Source organism: Podarcis gaigeae (genome assembly GCF_964106915.1).
Source record: "Podarcis gaigeae genome assembly, chromosome: 4".
In the NCBI taxonomy this organism is placed as follows: domain Eukaryota; kingdom Metazoa; phylum Chordata; class Lepidosauria; order Squamata; family Lacertidae; genus Podarcis; species Podarcis gaigeae.
Window position 1 is genome coordinate 102,124,619 of NC_139677.1, and position 17,272 is coordinate 102,141,890.

At 45.2% G+C, this 17,272-nt stretch overlaps 1 protein-coding gene and 1 long non-coding RNA gene across 2 annotated transcripts in view; one reads left to right on the plus strand and one right to left on the minus strand.

Annotated features, from left to right (window-relative positions):
* LOC310843321 (uncharacterized protein) overlaps window positions 1-15,364 on the plus strand; it is a 60,831-nt gene extending 45,467 nt beyond the window's left edge. Inside the window, exons 3-6 of the mRNA XM_083736497.1 lie at window positions 9,800-9,881; window positions 10,166-10,248; window positions 11,189-11,315; window positions 13,447-15,364. Of these exons, the coding sequence (XP_083592623.1) occupies window positions 9,800-9,881; window positions 10,166-10,248; window positions 11,189-11,315; window positions 13,447-15,125 (1,971 nt within the window). The 3' untranslated portion in view covers window positions 15,126-15,364. The remainder of the gene's footprint in view (window positions 1-9,799; window positions 9,882-10,165; window positions 10,249-11,188; window positions 11,316-13,446) is intronic.
* LOC310843887 lies at window positions 1,059-6,676 on the minus strand. Its single transcript, XR_014563743.1, has 2 exons — window positions 5,015-6,676; window positions 1,059-3,002 (listed from the first exon to the last, which is right to left on the minus strand). It is a non-coding gene; the product is annotated as an uncharacterized lncRNA (long non-coding RNA).
* Window positions 15,365-17,272: the final 1,908 nt, after the last annotated feature.

The window sequence follows — 17,272 nt, forward strand, 5'->3', positions numbered from 1 at the left end:
TATTCTTTTTAAAATTTATTTGCGTTCATCTGAAGATTTTACAATATAAATATAACCTTTTTTTTTTTTTTGGATGGAGTTACAAACTTTGGTGATCAGGGAGCTGCTGTTGAAATAGTGCATTTCGATTTCAGTAAGGCTTTTGACAAAGTCCTCTGTGATATTTATGTGAGGAAGGTGGTAAAATGTAGGCTGAATGAGGTAACTGTTAGGTGGATTTGACTGACCGAACCCAAAGAGGACTCCTTCATGGTTCCTCCTCACCCTGGGGAAAAGTGACAAGAGGGGTGCTGCAGGGTTCTGTTCTGGGCCCGTTGTTGTTCAACGTCTTGATAAATGACATGGATGAAGGAACTGAGGGGATACTCATCACATTTGCAGACAACACCAAAGGGATTATAATGGCATCCTCTCTCTTCTTCAGCAACAGACAGGGAGACACAGAACAGTGCAAAAGCACAGCAGAGCAGAAGAGATAAGACTGACTTCCGTTCTTACACTTTCCAAGCCTAGGAAAGTAAACAGCTTCATGTTCAAAATGAACTTTCTTAAACACCCTTTTTGTTAGGTATCCCAAAACAAGCGCTGCCAAAAGAAAAATGAATATTATTTATGTATGCTACAACAGCGGCCAGAATCTTGATTGCACTATATTGGAAGATGGAAGAAATACAATCAAAGGAACAATGGCAAGAAAAACTGATGAACTATGCAGAGTTGGCTAAGCTAACAGATAAACTATGAGAGAAGGACAAAAAGGACTTCAAAAGAGTCTGGGAACCATTTACAGTCTATTTGCAGAAACAACAAAATGGACTGGATTCACTAGCAGGGGTTTGAATAAACTTTCACAACTTTATTTCAGTAACAGATACTTTAGAGAAATGATTTGGGAAATTGCTTTTATATAAGAAAAGCAGGATACAACAAATAAAGCTAAATAACTCAGCAGAGGGGAAGTTGAGGGTAGTTCAAGAGGAGGGGAGGGAAAACAATGGTAAATAACATGATGATTGAGATCTGTATTTTTATTTGTTATAAAATTCAATAAATATTCATTAAAAAAAGTAAACAGAGACATGTGACATACTAGCCACATATCCAGCAACGGGAGGAGTGAATTGCTAACACAACACACATGATTACAGGTGTTACGGAAATGACATGGGGTGGCACATCTTTAAAGCTGTCATAATGTGAATTCTGGGCATCACTGAAGGAGAAGGGACGTGTCTGCAAGCATTGGAGAGTGAATTTTAAGTTATGGTGGGGTGGGGTGGGGTGATGGGCTGAAATTCAGCCAAGCTTTGCTCTTTGGTAGAAAAAGATGAAAGGATTGGTTTTCAGAGTTTGGAATAGAGTGTTAAGAAGTGGGAGGTGAAGGAAGTGATGTTTTGAAGCAGAGCTGGCGATATCAAGCATTTGAGTGATTATCTGGGGATTTTCATCACTTTGTCTGTTATTCAAATCAGACTTCAAATATGCTAAAGTCAAGCCAAAGTTTAAAGCGCATACAAATTCATAATTAGGTGGAATGTGCCTTGACCAAACTTTTATTACTGGCTTTTGGTGGGAAAGTTGAGTTGTTAGATTGTCTGAATGTTGAAGTTCTGATCTATTTAAAGTTTCAGATCTATAAGCCTGCTTGCTAAGCAAAAAGAAACAGGGAAGCATACATATCAGAAATGTCTTAGGACATCAAACTGGGAAAGTGGATTTTAAACTAACTGAAAAGGTTTTATGCCCTTGGGAATCTTAAATCTACCCCTTCACCTTCCTTGAGTCCCTGGTAGGACAAGCCAATCATGGCTTTATTCAAATGGTAATTTAGTCGGGTGGTGCAACACTTCAAATGGTATAATAGATTGCTGAATCATGTACCCTGTACATGTACAGTGGCTACGTTAGTTTAAAAAAAGAAGAAAAGAAAAGAAAAAGTAGGTTTAAACCAAGAGGTGACAAAGCTATGCTCTGCACATGAAACTTTATTCAAATTTCTTTTTGTAAAATTGGGAGCCATTGAGGGAATGGCAGTGAGAAGGACCCCTTTTGTGAGTTTGTGTAAAATGGTTGGTTGCCCCAAATCTTTGCCCTAGCGGGTCCCAAATGGGAAATAATGGTGAAGTACTGAACCATCAACTATGGAAGAAAGGTTGCCAAGGTCCAAATCTAACATGCAAGATTCCACAGGTAAATTTCAGAGTTCTCCCACTCTGAATTGTCTCTGAGTAGTTGTTTTATTTAATGGATTTTTATTGATTTTATCAGGTTTTGTTTTGTGTGTATATACCTATGCATTATAGCAGGGACTGAAGGGGGACAGTTAGGGGGAACAGGTTTCCCTAAAACTGTGAATTTCCTCCCCCAGCCAGGCCTCAAAGCCTCAAGCACTTTTCAAACTGCACTTTTCAAAGTTTTTCTCTAAAGCTAAAAGCTTATAGCTCAGCATCTTTCTATGTAACAAAGGTAGCTGAATTAGAACAAAGCCTTTTCGCTTCTCAGGCCTAGCTGACCTTGTCAAACAGTACATCTAGATTGTTGCAAACTTTTCCGGGAACAGAGCCAGGGAACAAGAGAAACATTTCTATGCAATCCTGTGAAGGGGGAGAGGGGAAAAGGGGGTTTGGGAAAATGGATAAAAACCTGCTGTAAAATGTTTTTTTCTGCGGCCTGTTTTGTGAATCCATCACACAGGTGCCTTTGCCCCCCCCCCCCGCCCACGGCAGAATAAAGCTCTTTCTCTGGATTTAACCCCTTGGTGTCGATTGACCCTTTTCGTCTCTGCCCGGGTGCAACGTTTTCCTACCCATGGTTAAAAGGCATAGAAAGGCTACAGGACGTCCAACTTCCAAGATGCTGAGATCTACTCCCAGTAATAAAAAACCTGCCAGTGATCTACCCATTGTCTTTGCCCAGAGTTGTTGAGCTTTTCTCAGGGAGCAGTGACCAGAGTTGTGGATCCACCAGTAGATCGCAACTGACCTGTTGCACATGCCTCCATTCTAGGAACAGCATCCCTGACGCAGAATTTCACATAAAGTCCCTAAGATGATTCCCCTTTCAGACAGGATACCTGAATGTAAGCCAGCAGGGTCCTCCTCTCCGGCAGCCTCAGAATGGCCTCCACTGTCTGGTGCTTGGACACCTGAAGGGCGTGGAGGGCAGCTGCCTGGAGCAAGAGATCTTGTTCTGGTGTAGCACCCTGCTTGTGGTTAACACTAAGCTGGAATGAAATATTCAACGCAGCAATAGAGAAATTAAAATAATAATTTATTTGTCAGACAAATAAATGAGAGGCACAGTGGTATATGGTTACCAAGCTCTGGCCTGCCCTCCTGCCATTATGGCCAGCACTTATATTTCCTTAACCCAGCCCCCTTGCTCCTCCTTTGGCTGCCTCTGTCCAATCAGCCTGGTTGAAATTCCTATTGGCTGTTTGCTAGAACCAATCATAAAAGATACACCCATTTCCTATTACCTTTTATGGGAGACAAAGAGCTATATTTCCTTCTATTTATAATTGGCAAACAAGTAGCCATTAACCTCGACAAGGCACCTTAATTACCAGATCACCTTTGCCCCCTTAATTCTAAAATAGAGCAGATGGCTAAAACAGATGGTGGCTAATTTTATTTTAAACAGATGTCAGAGATCTTGTGTTCACATTCTCACGCATCATCAATGAAAGATCTCTTTTTTTTGGAGGTCTTTAAACAAAGGCCTCACAACCATATGTCAGGAGTGCTCTGATGGTGTTTCCTGCCTGGCAGGGGGCTGGGCTCGTTTGCCCCTGTGGTCTCTTACAACTATATGATTCTATGAAATAAGAATCTAACATTTCTTTCTTTCTAAATCCTTTGCATAATTACATTCAAGCCAATATACTTCATACATTAACATAAGATAAATAACTTTTTAAAAGGAAAAGAAATCTTTGCAGAGTAAAAGGATCTCAAGTTTAAAAAGAAGAAGGAACAGCTTAAAAAAACGGCTCTTTACTCTCCCTCTTGCCAGCCAGATGCTGTTTCCATTAGAGACTTGAGTGCTTTTGCAGCATTCTGTAATTTGTATGGTCAGTGTGACCTTTTCTTCCCAGCCTTTTTATGACCGCAATAAACCAGAGGGGCCTCTCTGCCCAGGAGCTTGCCAGCTGCCTGCTGGTTTCCTGCCTCGAAAGAAACATTTGTGGATTTAAGCCAATTTTTAAGATACAACCTTGATCAAAATATAAGCCTTGATTAAAATGCAGGCTATGATCAGATGCCTCACTGGCTCCAGCAAAAGTCAGGCTGTTGGTTCCTCACAAGTGAGAGTCCTGGCAGCGGGGAGCAGGTCTTTGGGATCCTCTCCCTTATAGCTGTCAACTTTTCCCTTTTCATGCTGAAGGGGTACAGTTAGGGTTACCCCAGAAAGCCCTAAAAAAACTGTTTGTGAATACCCCCCCCCCCAGCCAGGCCTCGGCGTATGCATTTTAAAAACTGCATTTCCCTCTAAGACAAAAAGCATGAGCTAAGCAGTCCTCTCTGTAACAAAAACGCTGTAACAAACCCATAGCTGAGAACAGTAAAGCTTTTCGCTTCCCAGATCCAAGATAACCTTGTCCTGGTACATTGATTTGCAACATACTTCCGGGAGCAGCAGAGCCAGAGAACGAAAAGCAACATTTCTATGTAAGAATTTGTGAAGGGGGAGAGGAAAAAAAGGGGTTTGAAAAAAGGATAAAAACCTGCTTGTAAAATGTTTTCGGTGCGGCCTGTCTTTTGTGAACTGAATCACACAGGTGCCTTCTGCCCCCCCCCCCCCGGATGGCAGAATAAAACGCTCTTTCTCTGGATTAACCCCTTGGTGTTGTTTGGCTCCTTTTGTCTCTGCTCGTGTGCAACAATTATTCCTACCCATGGATTAAAAAAGGCTACAATGCGAGGAATCCTGTTCGGAATAAGGGAATTTTCCTTCAAAAAAGGGAAACGTTGACAGCTATACTCTCCCTACTCTTGTTTCCTCCAATACTCACCATTGCTGGATGAAGAAAGCCTGTGGCACGTCCTCAAGAAGAGAAAAACAAGTAATAAATGAAATAAGAAGCTGAGAAAATAAGAATCCACTGTTTGCCTCGCCTTGTCCTCTGTCAACTGCCACCAACTGCTCTCTCCTCCACTCGCCTCACTGCTAACCCAAAATGGCCGCCTGCAAGTCTATGGCTTTTACCGGTCCTTGTCACCATGGCAACCCCCTCCCCCTGGACCTGGGCCTACCTGGCTCCACCTATTGGGAGATGATCTATAATGAAATGAAAAAAAAATGTTTAAGATAATCTTTGTTAAAAGACTAGAAGGGTTTTCAGTAGGTATTTTAGGGCATGATTTACTAAAAAGATAAGAGAAATCTATTCATGTATGCGACAACAGCGGCCAGAATTTTACTAGCTCAAAGATGGAAAGGCGATGAAATACCAGCAAAAGAACACTGGCAAGAAAAGTTGGTGGAATAGGCTGAAATGGTGAAGTTAACTGAGAGACTTAAAGATAAGGACAATAATGACGTTTAAAAAGATTGGGGACCTTTTAAGATGTATATACAGAAACAATGCATAGAAATGAACTCACAGGCAGGATTTGAGTGATACACTTACAATGGACAAATACAAACAGAAAATGCAGTTATGAGGTAAAAATGAGAAGGAAGAGACAAATGTTACAACCTTCATTTTAATATATAAGGAATACAAATTTATAAGCAAAAGAAACAGATGTTATAAACCAGGAAGGGAAGTTGAGGGAATTTGCATGGCGGGGGGGGGGGTGTTAATTGAAATTGTAAAATGAAATTTGAATATTTGATTATGTTAAAATTTCTTTAATTAACTTATTTTTAAAAAAAAAGAAAAGAAAGAAAAGCAATGGCTCCTCTTACTTCAGGGCCCCACAGACCTCATGAGACACCAGAGCAGATTCCCTTGTTGCTTTTTTGAGTCAACCAGCAATGAGGGTTGCATTTCCTTATTTCCAGGAGGGCTGTTGCTGAAGCACATGACATGCTCTTCACACTTAGTTATCTATTAGGAACACAGGCACAAATTATTGTGTGTGTGTTTGTATTTGCAAACTACCCCAGTCTCTGAGCAGTGAGATTCCAGGGGTCCCAGGCGCTTCCCCATCTTCAGTTTCCTTGGAACGAAAATCAGTGGAGACTGTGTTGTCTTTATGATACATAGTTTTATTTACTCGCATACACAACCGGAGTGTAGGACGTAGGGGCTCACAGCATCAACACACAAACAGATCTTGCTTCTCTATTAGTCGCAGCTCTGGATCCGGCACAGAGCAAGCTGGTTTCGGGGTTTCCCACAACTCTCTCTGGGTCTTGCTTTCCTGCCTAGCAGCCAGGTGAGATGGGAGAGGGGAGGACAGCCCCCCCATTAGCTGCAGCTCTTGCAACCCAGCTCCTTCTTTGGGAATGCTGAGGAGGACACTCTATGGCCAGCAAAGGCCCTTGTCTTGCCAAGAACCTTGTCTGTGGGAATCGTGCATCCATAATGCTATGGAAAGGGTGAATGTCTTCTAGAATTCTCTGGTGTCACCAGAAGAGGAAGCCGTTCTTTTCAGTTAGGTCTGTTCTCAACTGCAGAGGATGAGTAGCCTTGGGAGCCTCTTGGGGAGATGGAAGTATTTCAAAAGGAGAACACTCACATGATCAATAATAATAATAATAATAATAATAATAATAATATTTATACCCCGCCCATCTGGCTGGGTTCCCCAGCCACTCTGGGCGGCTTCCAACAAAATATTAAAATACAGTAGTACATCAAATATTAAAAGCTTCCTCACGGGGACTGACTGAGCTGACGGCATCATACTTTCAGCCTTGGACACTTGGTGGGTTCTGAAATGGCCGTGTAGGCCAGATTCACGACCCTGGGGGCCTGGATTCGGCCCGTGGGACATAGTTTGAGGACCCCTGGTCTACACTGACTGGCAGCAGCTCCCCAGAGTTTCAGGCAGGGATTTCATCCAGCCCTTGAAGGAGATGTCGGGGTTGACCCTGGGACATTCTGCATGCCAAGCAGATGCTCTAGGGCTCCCCATATTTCACTAGCCATTCAATGTTATGCTATAGCAACCCTGGAGATTCCACCTGCCTCTTTCGAAAGAACACTCTCCTGATCATAATAATAATAATAATAATAATAATAATAATAATAATAATTGGAAATGGCATCCTTTTGTATATTAGCAGAAAAAGTATTACACATTTATGATGAAAATAGGATTTATTTATTTTGAACTTCGCTTGGTTCCTCCTTGGTAGCCAGTGTGATTGTTTCAGCAGGGCTGGAACTCAGGACCCTCTGCCTTGAGGGACATCTAAGAGCAGTTGGGCAGGGGAAAGGTCTCCCTTGGGAGGTGGGGGACTCTCCTTCCTTGAAGGTTTTTAAGCAGAGATCGGACGGCCCTCCGCCATGGATGATTTAGCTGAGATTCCTGCATTGCTGGGGGTTGGACTAGATGACCCTGGGATCCCCTCCTATCTCTCCACTCCGGAATTCTAGGAGGAGCTTCCTTGCCTCCTGCAAAGCCCTTTTCCCTGCAAGCTCTTCCTCTGGTTTAAGGACAAGGGAGGGAGATGCTCAGAGTCCAGCCAAGAGCCTCACCCCCAAAAGGATATCTGGGCATCTGGGCAGCTGCCCCCCTAAATCCGTAAAAAAAAAATTAGAAATCTGAGGTTCTGCCAAGCGAGAGAGGGCTGAGCTGGAGGGCCTCGGCTTGGCAAGGGTTAAAGGGAAGTGAGCTGCTTTCCTAGAGAGGCCAGGAAGCAAGGGGGGCCAGGTCCTCCAGAGCCAAGGCCCCTCCCTCCCCAGTCCTTTCCTTGCTTTGGGGTCTCTCCTGCAAGGGCTGCCTCGCTGTCCCCTCCTGGGATCTGGTGAGTCTCCTCTCTCTCCCCCCAGGGGGTGCAGTGGGGAGACGGGGGGGGGGCCCAGGGCTGCAGCAGGGGAGGAGGCCTGGGGGGGCCTGATCCGGGAGGGGCCAAGTCTGCCACGCTCTCCTTCCTGGAGATCAGAGGATCCCAAACTCATTTGGCCCTCCGCCCCCCCTTTCTGAAAAAAACTCCCTTCTTTAAACAAAGGAGTCACATTGTGTGACATTGCTCAGCCTCATTGCACAACAGAGGAAACATGTGCAAATGGTTTTCCAAAGCTGGACGAGGAGGTGGACTAGCCTCCCCCCAAAAAAAGAAAACCCCACATGGAGGAAGGAAGGAAAGGTGGGAGAGAAAGGCCAGGAATAAAGAGAGAGATCCCAGCCCATAGTCCGGCTGCTGCATTGCGGACCAGTTTCCCAGTCGTCTCCAAGGGCAGCTCCCCACGGAGGCCACTGCAGCAATCCCCTCACACCCAGAGCATGGCATCCCAGGACCACATCCTCTCTGTCCCAAAGGGATTGTTGCTGGCAAAGCAGCCGGAAATGGGCGCTGCTACTCACTGAGCCTCCAAGGATCTTGGCATCATTGGCTGCGTATGTGTGTGAAGCTATCTAACAAAATAATAATAGAAAATTACCCACCTAAATATCAAGGGAGATGTCTTTGGCCCTGCCCACTTGGCCCTTAGGGGGTTGGTCAGATACTTACTTGGCCCTCAGAGCAAAGAAAAAGGACCCCACCCCAGGAGTCTGTCTGGAGAACGGCAGAGAGTCCAAGTGCAAGAAAAGGAGACAGAAGCTGGGAGGTGGGGGGGATCAACTCCTGAGGACCCTGGGGTGAGGACCCCCACTAGAGCCAAGCATCCATTTTTCACAAGATACAAATGACTCCCTTCTCAGTCGGTTCTGACTTCATGCATTGCCTGGAAGGCAACAGAAACCATGTTGATTAATCTCCCAGAAATCCCTTCAGTTGCCTCCACATTTTGCATTGCTAGAAGGCGAGAGACGTATTTCTTCTCCTCTTCCTGCTCTTTCTTTTCAAAAAGATAGCTCATGGCCTGGGATGCGGTGCAGTGCAGCCCTGGTTTCCAGCAAGACTCATCCATGCTTGCTCAGGGAAATATTTATTTTCCTGTCCTACAAATTTTGTAACAGAACAATGTATTTGCTTTGTAGGATTTGCTACAGCTTTTAGAAGGGCAGAACTTGTCAGAAGACTAAAGGGTTCCTTCCGATCTCTCAGAGACTTCCTGAAAGCACAGATGGATGAGCGAGACTCAGCTGGCCCCGAAGCAGGAAGAGGCCATGCTAACCTAACTGGGAGCAGTGGAGAATTATGGGAAAACCCAGTGCAGAAGATCCTGGGTCAGGAGGACACCCTCCGCTCAGAGGTGCAGAGCCAGCAGTTGAGGCAGTTCTGCTGCCAGGAGGCCAAAGGACCACGAGAGGCTTGCAGCCGACTCTACCACTATTGCCGCCAGTGGCTGAAGCCGGAAAGGCACACGAAAGCTGAGATGCTGGACCTGGTGATCTTGGAGCAGTTCCTGGCTGTCCTTCCCCCGGAGATGGAGAGCTGGGTGAGGGAATGCGGAGCGGAGACCAGTTCCCAGGCGGTGGCCCTGGCCGAAGGTTTCCTCCTGAGTCAGGCAGAGGAGAGAAAGCAGGAGGAGAGAAAGCAGGTGAGAGAGACTTTCCTTTGGATACTCCCAAGGGGCTCCAAACAGACGGAGAACATCCCATAATGGTCTGCTGATGGCCCATTCGTTTTCTGGGAAAGCATCCATGGAATGAGATCTCACACCCTTCAAGTCTTTGCCATTCTCTTTCTAATATTTCTCACCATTCTGTGTTTTTAATCCGTGTTTCTTTCTCAGGGAAAGGATCTCTTTGCAGAAATGGACCTGGATTCCTGTGAGGCAGAGAGGACTCCGTTGGACACCAGAGAGAGGCCACTGGGTAAGGAGGAAGGTGGTTTTTCTTTGTCTGGTCTCATTTTGTTGGTTTTCCAACTCATCTGGGGGTTCTTTTCATCTTGCTTTGGGGGGAGACAGTTGGGAAGGAGGGTCCAGAGGAGGGGAGATGTATTTCTGCACAACAAACATATGAAATGGCCACAAACGTCCAAATGCTCTCAGCAGGAAAGGCTTTCTCAAAGGCCCATCTCCAGTTAGAGATGCCCTGTTTCACCTGTGAGAGAAGCCGGCACTCCTGGCGTCCTGTTTACCTTTTTTCTCGTGCAGGTGACAGAAGGATGCCGGCAAGACCTCCTGATCCGTCTTTTCATGAGGGCAGAAGGGAAGCAGCGACTGTGGAACCAGATCAGGTCAGGGGAAGCTGCCTTGTGGGGACAGAGGCCGAGGGATGGAGCAATGCCATGGACTAGTTGGGCACAGAGGAATGGCGGGAGGAAGCAGCTGGGGAACCAGGAAGGGGAGACGGCTCAGAGCCCAAGAAGTGGAGGTGGAGGAAGGATGGGTGGTCAGGGGGGGAGAGGGGTGTCCTAGGAAGATGAGGTGTCAGAAGCTGAAGGGCTTACAGGGCTTAGTGAGCTGGGAGACTCTGTGGCAGAATGCAGTGCAGAATCAGAGGCAGAAGAGGAAGGAGGCGAGTGGGAGAGGAAGGTCAAGAGGCAGAGGTGAGTCAGCATAAGGAAGAGCGATAGGTGGCTCCCTCTCCTTTTGCCAGAAGCCACCCTCCCTGCTTGTCTCTCAGAGCCAGGAGACCCCGTGCAATGCAGGAATCTGCGAGATCATCCAAGACAGATGGCCATTTAAAATAGGCTTATTTTATTTCTAGATTGATCACTGAATGCTAAAATTGGTTTCTAAACAGTGGACAAATGAGAACAAATAGTGGCCTGGATTCACCTAACCAGCCCCATCGGCTGCAAAATGGGGCCTGCCCCCCATTGCTCCCCCCTCCATGCCCCCATGAACCCCTTGAATTTGGCTCTAGGGCATTGGGAGGGAACTCCCCAGAACAGCTCAGGAGGAAAGGAGAAAGTGGATCCTTCCGTTGGGGAAACTGGAATGCTTGCGTAGGCAGAATGACTTGGAAAACACAATGTGGAGAACCACGTATTTGCACAGAGACAAATACCCATAATTAAAATGCAGTATAAAATAAGCATCCATATTTGAAATGTGCAGCAAAGCAACCCTATTGAAACAACACCATAATGTACAGGAAGGAAACAACAGAGCATTGTGTAGCAGATTATATTTCTGCTGTCTCAGAGGAAGACATTTCCCTTTTTCTTTTAGGTTTCCTTGTGCTTTGAAGATGTTGCTGTTCGTTTCACGGACGAGGAGTGGGCGTTGCTGGATCCTGACCAGAGAGCTCTGCATAAGGATGTCATGGAGGAGAATCGTGGGATCGTGGCCTCTCTTGGTAAGCCTCCCTGTGGGATCGCCATATCAGCCTGGAACTTCAAAAAATACCTCTATGGGACCAACCTCATCTATTTTCACAGAGCTCAACAGCGCCCCCTATAACACCTGGGAACCTAACACCCCCACAATAAAGAGTATATTACAGTTTTTTCTTTGAACAATCTTTCTCAAATTATTCCTTTTTTTACCAGGATTGGGCTTGTCTGAACTTCTGAGGCCATCTTAAAGGTCAGCTTCAGAATTGTTAGGAAAGATAAGTAGCTTCAGGTTTTTGTTTTTGCTCCTGTCAGTCTTGGGTTGACCAAAGAGACGACGGACATTGGAGATGGAGGGGATGCCATGACTGGGCCAAACAAAATCCATCCCAGAGAAGAGCTAGGCTTATGGAATCTCAGGTAGTAGTAGCAGTGATGATGATGATGATGATGATGATGATAATAGTAATAGTAATACAGTGGTACCTCGGTTTACAAACTTAATCTTTTCCGGAACAGGACTGTTATTAAATCGAGGTACCACTGTGATAATAATAGTAATTTTTATTTCTATCCTGCCCATCTGGCTGGGTTGCCTCAGCCACTCTGAGCGGCACAATACATATATAATCATGAAACATAAATAATAATAATCTGAACCCACATAAAAAGAACATTAACTTTAAAATTAACAACTTATACCAGAGGCCAAACTTGTGTAAATCTTTTGTGAAACGTGTATTTCTTAGGTTTCATGTCTCATAACACCACTTTTGTGTGGAGTAATACCATAAAATTATAGATCAATGGAAAGACAATTTAATGAAGAATGTAATGCAATAACTTTTATGAAGGAGTATTTATTAGAACAGCAGTCATAAAGAAAAAACGTGAAATCTTTGGTAACCATTGGTAAACTTTAGCTTTCATTACGGCCTTACAACGCCTTCCCATGAAGTGAACCAAGTTTTTAGTTCTGCAGCTGTAAGAATAGGAAACCAAGACTGAATTATTGTCTCTGTTAATTGGGCTTTATTGCTGGGTTGCTTCTGACTAATACCGTATTTTTTGCCCCATAGGACGCACCGGCACTTTATTTTGGGGGGAAATAAAGAAAAAAAAAATATTCCCCCCCCCAGGCACTTGTGGGGCTGGCAGCAGGGAGAAGAGCTCTTCTCCACGCCGCCCGCCTGCAGATCAGGTCCGGGGACAGCAGAAGGACGCGCTGCGCCTCCCAGCTGTCCCCGGAGCTTGCGGGCAGGCAGCAGGGAGAAGCGCTCTTCATCCCGCCGCCTGCATGCAGACCAGGTCCGGGGACAGTGGAAGGACGCGCTGCGCCTCCCAGCTGTCCCTGGAGCTTGCGGGCAGGCAGTGGGGAGAAGCGCTCTTCTCCCCGCCGCCCGCCTGCAGATCAGGTCCGGGGACAGCGGGAGGACGCGCTGCGCCTCCCAGCTGTCCCTGGAGCTTGCGGGCAGGCAGTGGGGAGAAGAGCGCTTCTCCCCACCGCCCGGCTGCAGACCAGGTCCGGGGACACTCCTGCCTTCCACTGCCTCCCGTAGTTTGGTCAGACTCATGTTTATAGCTTCGAGAACACTGTCCCACCATCTCGTCCTCTGTCGTCCCCTTCTCCTTGTGCCCTCCATCTTTCCCAACATCAGGGTCTTTTCCAGGGAGTCTTCTCTTCTCATGAGGTGGCCAAAGTATTGGAGCCTCAGCTTCAGGATCTGTCCTTCCAGTGAGCACTCAGGGCTGATTTCCTTAAGAATGGATAGGTTTGATCTTCTTGCAGTCCATGGGACTCTCAAGAGTCTCCTCCAGCACCAGAATTCAAAAGCATCAAATACGGATAATTAAATGAACTTTGTTGAATTGCATTCTTGATTAAATTATCTTCCCATTGATATATAATTTTATGATATTACTCCAAAAGAAGTGGTGTTATGAGCCATCAAACCTCTGAAATACACTTTTTTCCAAAAAGCTTCCATAATTTTGACCACTACTGTATATCAAACAAAGCAACATTCAACAACACATCACAATCTCATAATTAATATGTTGGTTAATGACAAACAACACAGGTAATGAACACACACCCTTCAGTTCTTCTCCATTTGTTCCTGAGGCTCTAACCCCTTTTTGTCTCCATTGCAGATTGTGATGAAACGGAAATAGAGAACAAAGGTGACCATGACAAAATCTCCAGAGAGGACAAGCCACGTAAAAATTTGGAGTGTGGAGAAATACGTAGTCAGAGCTCCCATTCCACTTCCCATCAACAAAATCACATTGGAAAGAAACTCTATCAGTACATGGAATGTGGAAAAAGCTTCAGTCACAGCTCCAAACTCACTACCCATCGAAGAATTCATACAGAGGAGAAACCCTATCAGTGTGTGGAATGTGGAAAGAGCTTCAATCAGAACTCCCATCTCACTTCCCATCAGAGAATTCATACAGGGGAGAAACCCTATCAGTGTGTGGAATGTGGAAAGAGCTTCAGAATCAGCCACGATCTCACTTCCCATAAGAGAATTCATACAGGGGAGAAACCCTATCAGTGTGTGGAATGTGGAAAGAGCTTCAGTCAGAGCAGCCATCTCACTTCCCATCAAAGAATTCATACAGGGGAGAAACCCTATCAGTGTGTGGAATGTGGAAAGAGCTTCACTGATAGCTCCTCTCTCACTTCCCATCAAAGAATTCATACAGGGGAGAAACCCTATCAGTGTGTGGAATGTGGAAAGAGCTTCAGTCAGAGCTCCTCTCTCACTTCCCATCAAAGAATTCATACAGGAGCGAAACCCTATCAGTGTGTGGAATGTGGAAAGAGCTTCAGTCACAGCCACAGTCTCACTTCACATCAAAGAATTCATACAGGGGAGAAACCATATTGGTGTGTTGAATGTGGAAAGAGCTTCAGTCACAGTCAGAATCTCACTTCCCATCGAAGAATTCATACAGGGGAGAAACCTTATCAATGTGAGGAATGTGGAAAGAGCTTCAGTCAGAACTCCCATCTCACTTCCCATAAGCGAATTCATACAGGGGAGAAACCCTATCAGTGCGTGGAATGTGGAAAGAACTTCAGGAATAGCTCCCATCTCACTTTCCATCAAATAATTCATACAGGGGGAAAACCCTATCAGTGTGTGGAATGTGGAAACAGCTTCACTCATAGCTCCTCTCTCACTTCCCATCAAAGAATTCATACAGGAGAGAATCCCTATCAGTGCGTAGTATGTGGAAAGAGCTTCAGTCAGAACTCCCATCTCACTTCCCATAAGCGAATTCATACAGGGGAGAAACCCTATCAGTGTGTGGAATGTGGAAAGAGCTTCAGTCACAGTCAGAATCTCACTTCCCATCAAAGAATTCATACAGGGGAGAAACCTTATCAATGTGAGGAATGTGGAAAGAGCTTCAGTCAGAGCTCCGATCTCACTTCCCATAAGCGAATTCATACAGGGGAGAAACCCTATAAGTGTGTGGAATGTGGAAAGAACTTCAGGAATAGCTCCCATCTCACTTTCCATCAAAGAATTCATACGGGGGGGAAACCCTATCAGTGTGTGGAATGTGGAAAGAGCTTCACTCATAGCTCCTCTCTCACTTCCCATCAAAGAATTCATACAGGGGAGAAACCCTATCAGTGTGTGGAATGTGGAAAGAGCTTCAGTAACAGCCACAGTCTCACTTCACATCAAAGAATTCATACAGGGGAGAAACCCTATCAGTGTGTGGAATGTGGAAAGAGCTTCAGTCACAGTCAGAATCTCACTTCCCATCAAAGAATCCATACAAAGGTTGGAAAAACCATTATACAGATTTAGGAGCCAGTCAAATCCACACTTTTTTAACCAGTCCTTTGGCTGATTGACATTTAATGCCCTTTTAAAATGTGTTTTGTGTTGTTGTTTTTTAATGCTGTAACCATCCTTAGACCTGTGGGTGTAGGGAATAGCTGCCAACTTTCTGCACCACCTAGAGTACCCACAGAATTGTGGCTTCTACTGGCAACACACATAGGAGAACAAATGAAAGACAAAAACAAGGGGCAGCAAAAAACCTGGAAAGGGCCATACCAAATGGACACCTGGTGTGAAGAGGTCACTTTCCCCATTGCTGAACAATGCCACAGGTAGAGGATTTGAAATGCTAGAAGTGTTCTCCGGGGCAAGCGGAGCTGCTGGGAAATTGAACTACAGGCTCAAAATATTATTTTTTAAAAAGTTGCTGCCATGATAGGCATTACAGGCAGAAAGCTGTAAAAACTGCGACCAGGGCCACGGGCTAAGCTGGTTGATTGACAGTGGGGCCAGTCACCACCTCATGCCATCGCCATGGTCAGTGTTGAGTGCAAAGACAGGCTGTTTGTGCTAGAAACGCCTATTGCAGGTAAAGGTCCCACTGAGGATGCACAAGCACAGTGTGCTAAGGTTCCCATCCATGATGGGTGCCATCATGGCATTTGGCACCAGAGAATGTCATATGTCAACTGGGGGTACGTGAAGAAGGTCCCAGGGTGCACTGAGGGGTGCAAGATGAAGGCATGTGACAAATACTTGGAATGCAGGGCCTTCAAGAAAGCCAAGGTTCAGACGTGCTCTTATCCTAGGTCTGACAGGGTAACCACAAAACCTTTTGAGCTAGTCCATGCAGACCTTTGGGGCCCTATGCCAGTTGCCAGGCGGGGTGGGCCAAATTTGTGTTATCAGTGGTGGATGATTATTCCAGAAATGGGTGGATTTTCTCTCTGAAGCATAAGTGAGAGGCCGCTGCTTTGGTGAAAGACTGGATAACGGCAGTAGAACTACAGTTCTCACTGTGGATCAAGAGCTTTGAATCAGATCACGGTGGAGAGTTCACCAGGTCTGCGTTGCAGAACTTCTTCTGCCAGAAAGGCATACGCCACAGGTTGACTACCAAATTCTCCTCAGGAGAATGGAGTTGCACAGTGCAGGGAGAGAACGCTGCAGGAGGCAACCAAAGCCATGCTCTTTGACACAGGGTTGCCCCAGCAGTTTTGGGTGGAAGCGTGGAAATCTGCGTCCTTCACTCTGAATCTTTCTTACAGTTCTGTAGTAGGGGATACGCCCTATTTTCTGCTGCACGGCAAGAAGCCCAAGGTGCATTTCTTCTTCTTCTTTTCCTACAATCCCTAACAATAATGCTTCAGGCTTTTTTACAAAAGTTAATTGGAACATTTTCTTCAACTCATTGTATATCATTTCCCAGAATTTTTTTTTATTTTATTACAATCCTACCACATATGGTAAAAAGTCCCTTCTTTTTCTTCCAACATATATTTGAGCCAGTTTTATACATTCTTCCTATCTGCCCTGGTGATATATACCATCTATACATCATGTTCATGTAATTTCCTGTTAGCAAAGAGTGGTCTTTAAATTTTAAATCAGTTTTCCACAATCTTTCCCAATCTTCAAACATTATATTTTGACCTATATCTTGTGCCCATTTAATCATGACTGATTTCACTTCTTCATCTTTTGTTTCCCATTCTAGCAGAATACTATATGCACTTTTCAGCAACTTCCCTTTCCCTTCTACAACTTCCTTTTGAAATCAAGATGTCGTGTAGCTAAATCCTTTCTTATTGTCTTCTTTGTATATTTCATATAGTTGCCGATAGCGTAACCAACTCTGAAAATGGTCTTTTATTTCCTCGTAATCTCTTAGTTTCCATTTTCCTTCCTTTAACAGGTCAGCATAAGGAAGCCACTTTCCTTTCTTTCCAAGTGGTTTGAGCAGCAAAGCTTCATGTGGTGAAAGCCACCAAGGGGTTTTCTGTTCTAAAATATCTTTATACAGTGGTACCTCGGGTTACATACGCTTCAGGTTACACACTCCGCTAACCCAGAAATAGTGCTTCAGGTTAAGAACTTTGCTTTAGGATAAGAACAGAAAGCGGGCTCCGGCGGTGCAGTAGCAGCAGGAGGCCCCATTAGCTAAAGTGGTG